This window comes from Marmota flaviventris, chromosome 15 (genome assembly GCF_047511675.1).
Source record: "Marmota flaviventris isolate mMarFla1 chromosome 15, mMarFla1.hap1, whole genome shotgun sequence".
NCBI lineage: Eukaryota > Metazoa > Chordata > Mammalia > Rodentia > Sciuridae > Marmota > Marmota flaviventris.
In genome coordinates this window covers 78,381,058-78,394,134 of record NC_092512.1, presented here as the reverse complement: position 1 = coordinate 78,394,134, position 13,077 = coordinate 78,381,058, and the positions used below count along the sequence as shown (strand labels likewise).

At 35.3% G+C, this 13,077-nt stretch overlaps 1 protein-coding gene across 4 annotated transcripts in view; it reads right to left on the bottom strand.

Annotated features, from left to right (window-relative positions):
- The window catches only part of St18 (ST18 C2H2C-type zinc finger transcription factor), a 67,621-nt gene that overhangs the window by 21,878 nt on the left and 32,666 nt on the right, over window positions 1-13,077 (bottom strand). For all 4 annotated transcript variants that reach the window (XM_071602003.1, XM_027932853.2, XM_027932852.2 and 1 more), the window contains 3 exons: window positions 9,123-9,238; window positions 4,504-4,566; window positions 3,683-3,751 (listed from right to left, as the gene is read on the bottom strand). In XM_071602003.1, coding sequence (XP_071458104.1) covers window positions 3,683-3,751; window positions 4,504-4,566; window positions 9,123-9,238 — 248 coding nt within the window. The remainder of the gene's footprint in view (window positions 1-3,682; window positions 3,752-4,503; window positions 4,567-9,122; window positions 9,239-13,077) is intronic.

Sequence of the window (13,077 nt, the reverse complement as noted above, 5' to 3'; positions counted from 1 at the left end):
CAACTCTTAGACAATATAAAGGAGTAGAGATAATACCATGCATCTTATCTGATCATAATGGAATGAAACTGAAAATCAATGATAAAAGAAGGAAGGAAAAAGCATACATCACTTGGAGAATGAACAATAGGTTACTGAATGATCAATGGGTTATAGAAGACATCAAGAAGGAAATCAAAAAATTCTTAGAGATAAATGAAAACACAGACACAACATATCGGAATCTATGGGACACATTGAAAGCAGTTCTAAGAGGAAAATTCATTGCTTGGAGTTCATTCCTTAAAAAAAGAAAAAACCAACAAATAAATGATCTCATACTTCATCTCAAAATCCTTGAAAATGAAGAGCAAAACAACAGCAAAAGAAGTAGAAGGCAAGAAATAATTAAAATCAGAGCTGAAATTAATGAAATCGAAACAAAAGAAACAATTGAAAAAATTGACAAAACTAAAAGTTGGTTCTTTGAAAAAATAAACAAAATCGACAGACCCTTAGCGATGCTAGCGAAGAGAAGAAGAGAGAGAACTCAAATTACTAGCATACGGGATGAAAAAGGCAATATCACAACAGACACTTCAGAAATACAGAAGATAATCAAAAACTATTTTGAATCCTTATACTCCAATAAATTAGAAGATAGTGAAGGCATAGATAAATTTCTTAAGTCATATGATCTGCCCAGATTGAGTCAGGAGGATATAGAAAACCTAAACAGACCAATATCAATTGAGGAAATAGAAGAAACCATAAAAAGACTACCAACTAAGAAAAGCCCGGGTCCAGATGGGTATACAGCAGAATTTTACAAAACCTTTAAAGAAGAAATAATACCAATACTTTTCAAGCTACTTCAGGAAATAGAAAAGGAGGGAGAACTTCCAAATTCATTCTATGAGGCCAACATCACCCTGATACCTAAACCAGACAAAGACACTTCAAAGAAAGAAAACTACAGACCAATATCTCTAATGAACCTAGATGCAAAAATCCTCAATAAAATTCTGGCAAATCGGATACAAAAACATATCAAAAAAATTGTACACCATGATCAAGTAGGATTCATCCCTGGGATGCAAGGCTGGTTCAATATACGGAAATCAATAAATGTTATTCACCACATCAATAGACTTAAAAATAAGAACCATATGATCATCTCTATAGATGCGGAAAAAGCATTTGACAAAGTACAGCATCCCTTTATGTTCAAAACTCTAGAAAAACTAGGGATAACAGGAACATACCTCAATATTGTAAAAGCAATCTATGCTAAGCCTCAGGCTAGCATCATTCTGAATGGAGAAAAACTGAAGGCATTCCCTCTAAAATCTGGAACTAGACAGGGATGCCCTCTCTCTCCACTTCTGTTCAACATAGTTCTCGAAACACTGGCCAGAGCAATTAGACAGACGAAAGAAATTAAAGGCATCAAAATAGGAAAAGAAGAACTTAAATTATCACTATTTGCAGATGATATGATTCTATACCTAGCAGACCCAAAAGGCTCTACAAAGAAACTATTAGAGCTAATAAATGAATTCAGCAAAGTGGCAGGATATAAAATCAACACACATAAATCAAAGGCATTCCTGTATATCAGCGACAAATCCTCTGAATTGGAAATGAGGACAACCACTCCATTCAAAATATCTTCAAAAAAAATAAAATACTTGGGAATCAACCTAACAAAAGAGGTGAAAGACTTATACAATGAAAACTACAGAACCCTAAAGAGAGAAATAGAAGAAGATCTTAGAAGATGGAAAAATATACCCTGTTCATGGATAGGCAGAACTAACATTATCAAAATGGCGATATTACCAAAAGTTCTCTATAGGTTTAATGCAATGCCAATCAAAATCCCAACGGCATTTCTTGTAGAAATAGAGAAAGCAATCATGAAATTCATATGGAAAAATAAAAGACCCAGAATAGCAAAAACAATGCTAAGCAGGAAGTGTGAATCAGGCGGTATAGCGATACCAGACTTCAAACTATACTACAGAGCAATAGTAACAAAAACAGCATGGTACTGGTACCAAAACAGGCGGGTGGACCAATGGTACAGAATAGAGGACACAGAAACCAATCCACAAAACTACAACTATCTTATATTTGATAAAGGGGCTAAAAGCATGCAATGGAGGAAGGATAGCATCTTCAACAAATGGTGCTGGGAAAACTGGAAATCCATATGCAACAAAATGAAACTGAATCCCTTTCTCTCGCCATGCACAAAAGTGAATTCAAAATGGATCAAGGAGCTTGATATCAAATCAGAGACGCGCTGTCTGATAGAAGAAAAAGTTGGCTACGATCTACAGTCGGTGGGGTCGGGCTCCAAATTCCTCATTAGGACACCCATAGCACAAAAGTTAATAACTAGAATCAACAAATGGGACTTACTCAAACTAAAAAGTTTTTTCTCAGCAAAAGAAACAATAAGAGAGGTAAATAGGGAGCCTACACCCTGGGAACAAATCTTTACTCCTCACACTTCAGATAGAGCCCTAATATCCAGAGTATACAAAGAACTCAAAAAATTAGACAATAAGAAAACAAACAACCCAATCAACAAATGGGCCAAGGACCTGAACAGACACTTCTCAGAGGAGGACATACAGTCAATCAACAAGTACATGAAAAAATGCTCAACATCTCTAGCTGTCAGAGAAATGCAAATCAAAACCACCCTAAGATACCATCTCACTCCAGTAAGATTGTCAGCCATTAGGAAGTCAAACAACAACAAGTGCTGGCGAGGATGTGGGGAAAAGGGTACACTTGTACATTGCTGGTGGGACTGCAGATTGGTGCAGCCAATTTGGAAAGCAGTATGGAGATTTCTTGGAAAGCTGGGAATGGAGCCACCATTTGACCCAGCTATTCCCCTTCTTGGTCTATTCCCTAAAGACCTATAAAGAGCATGCTACAGGGACACTGCTACATCGATGTTCATAGCAGCACAGTTCACAATAGCAAGACTGTGGAACCAACCTAGATGCCCTTCAATAGACGAATGGATAAAAAAAATGTGGCATTTATACACAATGGAGTATTACTCTGCATTAAAAAATGACAATATCATAGAATTTACAGGGAAATGGATGGCATTAGAGCAGATTATGCTAAGTGAAGCTAGCCAATCCCTAAAAAACAAATGCCAAATGTCTTCTTTGATATAAGGAGAGTAACTAAGAACAGTGTAGGGACGAAGAACAGGAGAAGAAGATTAACATTTAACAGGGATGAGAGGTGGGAGGGAAAGGGAGAGAGAAGGGAAATTGCATGGTAATGGAAGGAGACCCTCAGGGTTATACAGTGGAGGAGGTAGAGAGAGAGGAGGGGAGGGGAGGGGAGAGGTGGGGAGGGGGGAGGGTGGAGGATGGGAAAGGCAGTGGAGCACAACAGACACTAGTATGGCAATTTGTAAATCAATGGATGAGTAACTGATGTGATTCTGCAATCTGTGTATGGGGTGAAGGTGGGAGTTCATAACCCACTTGAATCAAAGTGTGGAATATGATATGTCAAGAAATTTGTAATGTTTTGAACAACCCACAATAAAAAATTAAAAAAAAAAAAAAAAAAAAAAGTTAGGTAAAATTTACTCCTTATTGGTTACACTGACAGAGAATGAGGAGAGCCAATGGGCAAAGAGGTCATGTCTCCTGACACTTACTTAAGCTCCTGAGAGTTGGCAGCCATGAGGGACTTAAGAGTCTTATCTGCTAACGGACATCCAGAAACACTACAGAGGAGAAAGAAAAAAAAAATATATATATTTATACACAACACTGATATACACAAACCTGACTCAAAGAGCATCCTGGGTTTGTAACATATGTTAAATTACTGGTGACTAAAGATTGGGAAAACAAACAAACAAAACTTTGAATCTGGCTTTGCTATTAGAGTCTGGGTTTGTTGGCATTTCAATTGTTTTCTCATAAACTCAGATTTGCTATTTATCAAATGAAGGGCTTTAATCCAATGAGACTCCCCAGTTCTGGAATTCCATGGTACAATGATTACAAAGTTCTTTCTTATTGCAGCACCAAGTCATGATGACTGGAAGTTTTAAACTAGTGCTCAAAAAGAAAGCAAATCATGTCAGTAAGAAGGTAAACAGAAAGTTCCAACAAAGCTTTTTGCACTGTTAATCTCTCCATGGTCCTGAGTTATTATCTGCCCAGAATCAAAGGTACTGCTTCGGCAGATCCACTCCAGCCATTCTGTTGCCTTCACTTAGATTTAGACAGGACCAAAGCTGGACATGAACCCTAACTCTGGTTCTGTCACTTACACTAGATTTTTTTTTTCTGAGAATCATGATTCCTATATGTCATAATTTTATTTCTGAAAAACAAAAATAAACCCAAACCTAACTAACTCAGTCTCCACTTCCTGATCCAAATGATATCTTGCTAGAACAGACGAGGATAAGTAATTGCAACAGAGCAAGATGAGGAAAACCTGACTGTGCCGGAGGTTGTTGGGTACCTGCGATGAGACGCATAGTTTCCTGTGACATGGCCACTTCCATCACATCCTGGTGTTGGACAGCTGGGTCAACAGAAAAACACATCATTGGAGTCAAGTGCATTTCAGAGTCATTTACCCTACCTGATAGATTACCAAGCAGTTTTTCCCTTCAAGATAAGTTAACATTGTATAGGGCACAAGCAGAAAATAGTGAAATAAGGATTTATACTGGCTTTTATATAAGAACCAGCACACTAAAAACAGAGCATGCTGAATTACTTTTTTAATTGTCAGTGTCCAACATCATATTCAATTCTCTGATTCAAATGATGTAAGAACATGACACTAACATGTATATCTTGGTGATTTTGTAAGTCAGCAACAATTAGTATTCTATTTCTTTGAAAATATAAATTCTCTAAAAATGAACATTATAAATCCATGCTTTATTATGACTAGATTTTAAGAATACTGGCACCAATTATATGATAGATTCCAGAAAGGAATTTTTGTAAGTTTTTAAAACTAGGCAACCTAATAACTTCATAAACACTGACAGCAAAAGAAGAAAACCTTTCACTGGAAATTAAGTGGATATTTTAGATGGGGAAATTGCTGACAGTACAGGAACAGTTTGGTTGGTAAAGCTTGTAAGCAATTTCACCCAAAGCTGTAACTCAATAAAGACGATCCCTAATTCATGACTAGCCCAAGAATATACTCTCGGGACATCTGCCAAAGGTGCTGCACTGTAATGGAAGCCCCTATACTTCACTAACTCAGATCGTGTCTTGGGATTTTTGTGTGTGTTTAAAAAAATAATGCAAGAAGTTAGTTATCTTTAGAAGTTTTCCTTCCACGATTAGTAGGTTCCTTGGTTTTTCAGTCATTTAATTTCCTCTGATGCTGCTGAAGAGCCACTTGTTCAGAGGAAGCAGATTGACCCCATCTGCTTAGCACTATTTGTGGCAGTGTTAAGAATCAGAAGAAAAAAATCAATTACATCATTTGTACATCTTATTTTCTCTGACATCCTGCCCAGAGTGAAGTCTTACCTATACATTCTGAATAAGAATTTAACCTTTTTTTTTTAAGTTTTATTTTTCCATTTTAGTTTTTTTTTAAAAAAAAACTTTATTTTTTTATTTTATTTTTATGTGGTGCTGAGGATCAAACCCAGGGCCTCACAAGTGCTAGATGAGCGCTCTACCACTGAGTCACAACCCCAGGCCCAAGAATTTAATCTTTGAAGGCACATTTTGGGATAGATTGATTTTAACATTCCAATATTTTCTGAATTATTATTTTCTAAGTATTCCCCCCCCCAAGTGGTACTTTCCAATAATTTTCAGGTAATCTAAAGACTCTACAATCATTAGAACTCTCAAAGGGATGTCTGGCTTTCAGAGCTTGATTCAAGCTGAGTAAACTAACTCTACCCTTTTCCTGGATAGGATATAAGAAAGTTAAAATAAATACATGTAAAAAAGTAAAAGATAAATTAACAGGAATATTATTATTATTATTATTATTATTATTATTATTATTATTATTATTATTATTTGCTAGTGCCCTTCATCTCATCCACAACTCTTTTCTGAGCATTATCCATCTGGAATCCTGAGAAGGTAGATCTGTTTCATTTGCTTACTCTCCACTTCAGAATTCATCGCCACCTAGTGTTCCACAGCAGCATTGCATTTATTTTATTTTTAATTTTATTTTTTTCAATTACATTAACATTGCCCAAAAGGCAAAGAGGTAGGGGCTGGGGTTGTGGCTCAGAGGTAGAGTGCTCACCTAGCACAAAGCACTGGGTTTCATCCTCAGCACCACATAAAAATAAGTAAATAAAATAAAGGTGTTGTGTCCAACTACAACTAAAAAAAGTAGTAAAAAAAAAAAGGGGAAGAAGTCACAATTATTTTTAGACAAATTACATGTACATTACCTATGAAACACAGTAATAAGATATGCATTTAATTAACTGATAATTTTTGTAGAAAATGTTTGGTGGTACATAAATGTCAAAAAATAAAGAAATTATAAGTGGCAACATTATAGTGGAAAATGTTTCTGTTTAGGATTTTGATAGCTAGATTTAATTCCAACTCTATGATGAAAAATCTTACATGATAACATATGCCAATAACCACTGGATGATATATTCTGGGAAGGTCTGCACATGAAAATATCAAAATTAAAGGCAGATAACTAGGGTGACACTGTAAGTAGCAAGATTTTCATAAAACATAGTAATACATATATACACACATGTGTGTGTGTGTGTGTGTGTATATATATATATATATATATATATACACACACACACACACATACACACACACACACACACATATATATATGAAACATCCTTCAAAACACTCTTCCTGCCTGTAAAATAGGTGTCCTGTATGGTCTCTGAGAGAGTTAATTTCCTAGGAATTCATGAATATGCCAAAAAGTTCATTCAAAACTTGTTCAAAATCTTTGGGATGTTTCCTGTTTTTTATTTAGCTTTGTTTATATATGTGTGTCTTGAGTAGTAAAGATTACAAAAAATATTTTGCATGACATTAAATTTGCAATGACTTCCAGCAATTTCCAACAATCCATCCTCAAAAAATAAAAATTTGCCATTTTTGAAGATATTAAAAAATACTGTGTAGAAAGAAAATCCATCCAAAGATAAGCAAGCTCAAATAGGTAGGTCCATGTGGGAATAAGTGGACGGCTCACCCAAGTGGGCTCTTGGAAAGAAACAGTGTTTGATGGAATCTAAGTTACTATATGTTTGATACCATCCATTATGTGTCTACCCCCAAGTCTCAGGTGAATATTGAGCTCATACAAGAACATAATATTTGAGCCTATGAAATCCTTAAATAATGCACATTCTGAACTTATGTAAAAGCCATTCACATGTTGACACAGCAAACTGATGCTGGACTGGGAGTAATCCCATTGGATGCCTAGTATGTACAAAGTCTCTGTACTTGGCACCAACATTTGAGATGTGTTCCCAGGTCACTGTGCATGTAGCTGGGGAATAAGAGGCAGCAAAGTATATATTATGCACAGTTATGATTCCAAGCGGGGAACAAAAACTTGAGGAATAGCACCTGTGCCCTCCGGGCCTTATTCTTGGTGAGGAGACAGACACTAGAGAGCAGAGGTGAAAGGAAATGCATATGTCAGATGGTGAGAAATGCTGCTGATAAAGAAAAGATCTAGAAAACTGGGCAGGCATGTCAAGACTGGAAGGTGAGGAACTGCCGTAGCAAAAAGACCTCTGAGGGAGCACAGGTTAAGCCCTTCAGAAGCCCTGGGGACAGAGTTCTGGGAAAAGGAACAGCAACTGCAAGGACCTGGGGCAGGTTCTGTCTTGGTGTGCTGGAGGGAAGCGGGAGGGGAAGGGAGAAGACCAGAGCTCCCTGCTGCAGGATGTGAATCAGGAAGTCACAGTTAGAGATGGTAGAATAGGAGAATCAAGACATCCAAATGGGAGGGGCTTCCTGCAGAATGTAACAAGAATGGTGACCTTATGGTGGCTTTACAGGAACAATGAAATAAAAGCCTGTCTGGAAAAGATTCAAGAGGGAAACTGAGTCACACACTATTGACAACTTTCTTGAGTTCAGCTGTAAAAGAAAAAAGAGAGAGCACCCAGGTGTAGCGTCTCCTGGGTCAGAAGTTTTTAAATTTACTTTTAATGGACAAATTTAAGTATTTTATACAGAGAGATACAGAGCAGGGATTATAAGCAATTGGTGCCTAAGTGGAAAAGTTACTGTTCTCTGGAAACTCTCATTAACTGGCAGCTATAAATGTATTTATGTACGAGCATAGTTGATTAGTATTTAATCATTTATATATGAAAAATAGTTTCCTGCGTTTCATTCATTTACTGCTTTTGGTACCTCTGTCTGTATTTCTTTTATGTTTATTTTTAATTGATACTTGGAAATGGTACATATTTAGAGGGTATGATGTGTGCTTGGATACATGTATTACATTGTATAATGATCAAATCAGGGTAATTAATCTTGAAATCCTTTTTTTTTTTTTTTAAGTCAAAACACTCCTCAGAGTATGCAAGGAAAATCATTCAGTCCTTTACCCAAGTAACATTTGATTCAAATGTTACAAGCTTAGCACATTTCCTAAGCCAAGTCTAGACATTCTGGAGTCAATGGACCTCAAGTTGGGAACTTCAGACCGAAATATCTGCATTTCTACTTGTTCTAGATTATTTCATTTTTTTAGACATTTATTTTTTAGTTGGACACAATATCATCTTTATTTTATTTATTTATTTTTATGTGGTGCTGAGGATCAAACCCAGGGCCTCTCATGTGCTAGGCAAGCACTCTACCGCTGAGACACAACCCCAGCCCATAGATTATTTCATTTTTTAATCAGCAGATTTTCAGTTCTCTTAGCATAGGACCACATCATGTACATTTTTGTAGTATACTTATTTCAATGCATAGGTTGAACATTTAACTATCGACTAGTTGCAACTGCCCTAAGAGTCCTAAAGTCAAATGGACAAGCCAGATATTATTACCCAAAATCATGAACTAGAGTCTCTCGACTCCAGGATCTTACAGGGTACAGCACTGGATACCACTTACGTGATTAGTTCTTTTTTGAGATCTCTTGCATGGAGCTTGGGTTTAGGACTTGGTATAGAGACCTCTCCAGGAAATTTTTTTTCCTCTAAATTTTCCAGAGAGTTCACTGGGTCTTTCTGGAGGAAAAAAAAAAAAAGACCGAAGCCATTAGGGAACCCTGAAATGACAACTCAATTTGAAGTGATTGGAGTCGGGTTTAAGTTTTGACTTAAAAGATTTAGCTGAAATACTACAAAGAATTTGCATAAGAAATAAATAAGATAATGAATAAAAGGATACGTTGGATTGTTAGGGACCTTTACCCTAAGCGAAGAATGAGAAATTATAATTGTTGGGGAATACCTTTGAAAAGTTCTTAGCAAATACAATTATAGAGACATTTCTTGTAATTGAGAGAATATGTTAGTATGTTTCAATTTTTTTTTCTGTGCAATAAGTAGTTCTAGAGAACACAGGCACAATTCTTTACAGCAGACACAACAGCAGTAAGATGAAAGGAATATTGCAAAAATGAATCACAGAGTTTTAAACATACAAGTCTAGGTTAACAGAATGTTCATTCCAATATACAAATAATTAACATCTAAATTATGTGTTTAAATCTGTAATAGCTGAGGCCATGGTATTTAGCCTTTTAATTTCATTTTTTCTGGATAATTGCTTTTATTTTCACAACACTTTCTTGTTTTTCTTTTCTTTTTTGCTAACTTAGTATCTTGTAATGCTTTTAATCATTGGATGGCATTTCTTATTGGATATTATTGATTTTCATGTTTTTTTTAAAGCTTAATATTGATCTTGATCCCATAAGAGTCACTAATCTTTCCAAATCATTCATTTACCAAGTGGTATACTATCTCACAGAAAACTCCTGACAGTTTTCCTCAATCACATAATTAGCTTACTTTTATCATTAAGCTCATATCCAGTAAACATAATACTTTCTGGATTTAAAATTAAAATCATGTTAACTAATATAGAAAAACATATTCCAAATCTTGAAAGTATTGATCTATTTAGGGTGAGTAAACTATTTTGGAATTTTTAAACTAAATTTCATTTAATTTAAATGGATATAAAAATGCTGCAGCATAATATAATTTTAATGATTCTGAATCTACATTCAAAAGCAATGGAAAAACAAAAATTCCTGAATTTTTTAAGCCAACGAAAAATTCTGAGCACTGATATCATTATCAAGGCAAATGTAAATTCTTCATTCTTTACTTGTAACAACAGTTCAATTATTTTACATACGAGTATGCTGTAGTAAATACACTGGTAACTATTTCAAGTGATATTATTATTAGATCAAATTAAAAGAACTTGGTTTGGTTCAATTTCTGTCATTTACATGCTAATTTACTGAAAAATAAAATACTAACTGATTTTGTAAAGTTTATGTCCAAATTACACATTGAAAGAAGAAACTGCAGATGAAAAGAACTAACTGGACCAATAGACTACAAATGTATGGAATGGTAACAAATGAAGTACTGTAAGTGCTCACTATCCATTGGATACCATGTACAATTATACTATTAACAGACAATATCACTGTTTTATCTTTAGCATGTTCTGTGTATTTTATTACTTTAGCTTTTTCCCCAGGTATTTAAGAAAATTTCTACCATTTTCCCCCTGAAACATTTAGTCACTGGAAAAACACAGAATATTGATAAAAAGTGAAGATTTATTAGGAAGAAATAATTTTAAAATAATGAGAGGGTATTTAAAAATAAAAATAATATTTTCTAAAGATTTAAAATAGGACCAGGGTTATGGCTTAGTGGTAGAGCGCTTGCCTAACTTGCATGAGGCACTGATTTCAATCCCCGGAACCACATGAAGAAAAAAAATAAATAAAATAAAGGTATTGTCTCTGTCTACAACTAAAAAAAAAATTAAAAAAAAGATTTAAAATAATTTTTTTGTCTCACAATTAAAAAACATTCTAGCTGATGGAAATATACATTCAAAAGTCAAAGGAAGTGTATGTTTCAAAATAGTTATCTATTTGGCTGTAAAGACAAGTGCTATTTTAAAGTCACCTCCATGGAATTCTCAGCAAGACACATGATTGAAGATCATCTTTTTAAAGTTTTACAGTGTAAAAGACTAAAGTAAAGCAATTCTTAATTTTAAAGGCTAAACCTGATCAGCCTCCCCCCACCCCCATCCACTCCATTTGGGACAATCTGATTCAGTTTGGGTAGTAATTTCCACTCTAATTTAGAAATGCCTTGGCTTTCTGAAAGTAGAGGCAAAAGCTAAAGCTAAGGTCAATATTGTCTCAGTGTGGAAGAACCTTTGTTTTTCTGTTTAGATGCTGACGTTTTCACAAAAATGGCACTAAGTAAAAAGTATCATTTCATTATTTTCTTTATGATAGAGTTCAGAACAAAGTCTGAGGAGCCTTGTACATTTACACAGGAACATATGAATGTTTCCATTGTTGTTTGATGGCTGAATTTGTACATTATGGAAGGCAAGAGAATGGGGAGGATTTTGAAAGAAATGATAAATTACAAAAGTGTGTGAATTATATTTGACTAAAAGGCATTCACACACACACACACACACACACACACATATGCAAACACACACACATATATATCCCCCACACCCCTGCCCCAGTACTGGGGATTGAATCCAGGGCAGTTCTACCACTGAGCTATATCACCAACGATTTTTATTTTTTATTTTGGGACAGGGTATCACTAAGTTGCCCAGACTGGTCTCAAACTCACAAACTGCCTCAGTCTCCTGAGTAGCTGGGATCACAGACATGTGCTACTGTGCCTGACTATCATGAATGGTATTTAATCTGATATAATAATATGTGACAATGTTTTAAAAATATATTTTTTATTGGTGATGACCTTTTAAATATTACATCACTTAAAAAAACCCTCTAGTTTCTCATGTATGCAACTGATTTGTAAAATAACCGTCTTTTTTACTTTTCTTAACATTCTACCACTGGAAACTTGCAGAGAGTATATAATTCAAATACATGTGGCCATCACTAAAAGAATTCTTAGATTAGTTCTGTTACAGAAACACTTTATACTGGATGGATTCCTAAAGATCACCCAGTGTAAAATCATTGATAGCATTTATGAGATTTTTTTTAAACCAAAATTTAAAGTATCACTTTGGAAATAATAATTTTATTCCATGCAAGATGTGTAAGAGAGAACATGGTATGTACATGTGTGTTTGAAGTATGTGTGTGCAATGAAATTCTTTAATGCACAGATGGAAGTTTATATTGATTTCAGTAAAGACCAGAACATAATGATAACATGAATAACAGATAATGGCATCTGGCACTTTTAACATTTTAAGCCCTGAAATCTTTGGAGAACTGACAGTTGAATGAAACTGACAGCCCTAGTTATTTCTCAGTACTTTCCTTTCGAGATATTTTGATTTTTTTCCAAATTCAGGATTTTTTTTTAAGGGGGCATCTGGACAGGCTATTTCACTGAGAGAGACAGACAATATTTTCTGAAAATTACCACCAAAATTAAGCAACTGTTGTGCATATGAACTAGATAACAATGAATTAGAAATAATCACTCGATTTCTGGTCATGTGAATGTTGTGTGTATATTGTATGTGGCAAGGAGGAGGTGGCAAAGTGGCAAAGGGAAGGACGGGCAGGAGCAGGACACACCACATTCTGGTGTTCAAACATTCTTGATGTATTGTCGGAGCCATGTGCAGCAATTCAAGAGAGCTCACTGGGAAGTGACAAGACAGACCCAGTGCTGTAACTGGTTTCTGTGTACACATATGGAGACCTGCCTAGGTCAGAGGACTTTGGTTTTGCATCCTCAAAAATACCAGTGACAATGGGCTTCCATCACACTTTGCCACACACCATCTCTTCATTATTTCTAAACTTTAATTTCTCTCCCCCACCCTCTCTGTGTCTCGGTGCATTATG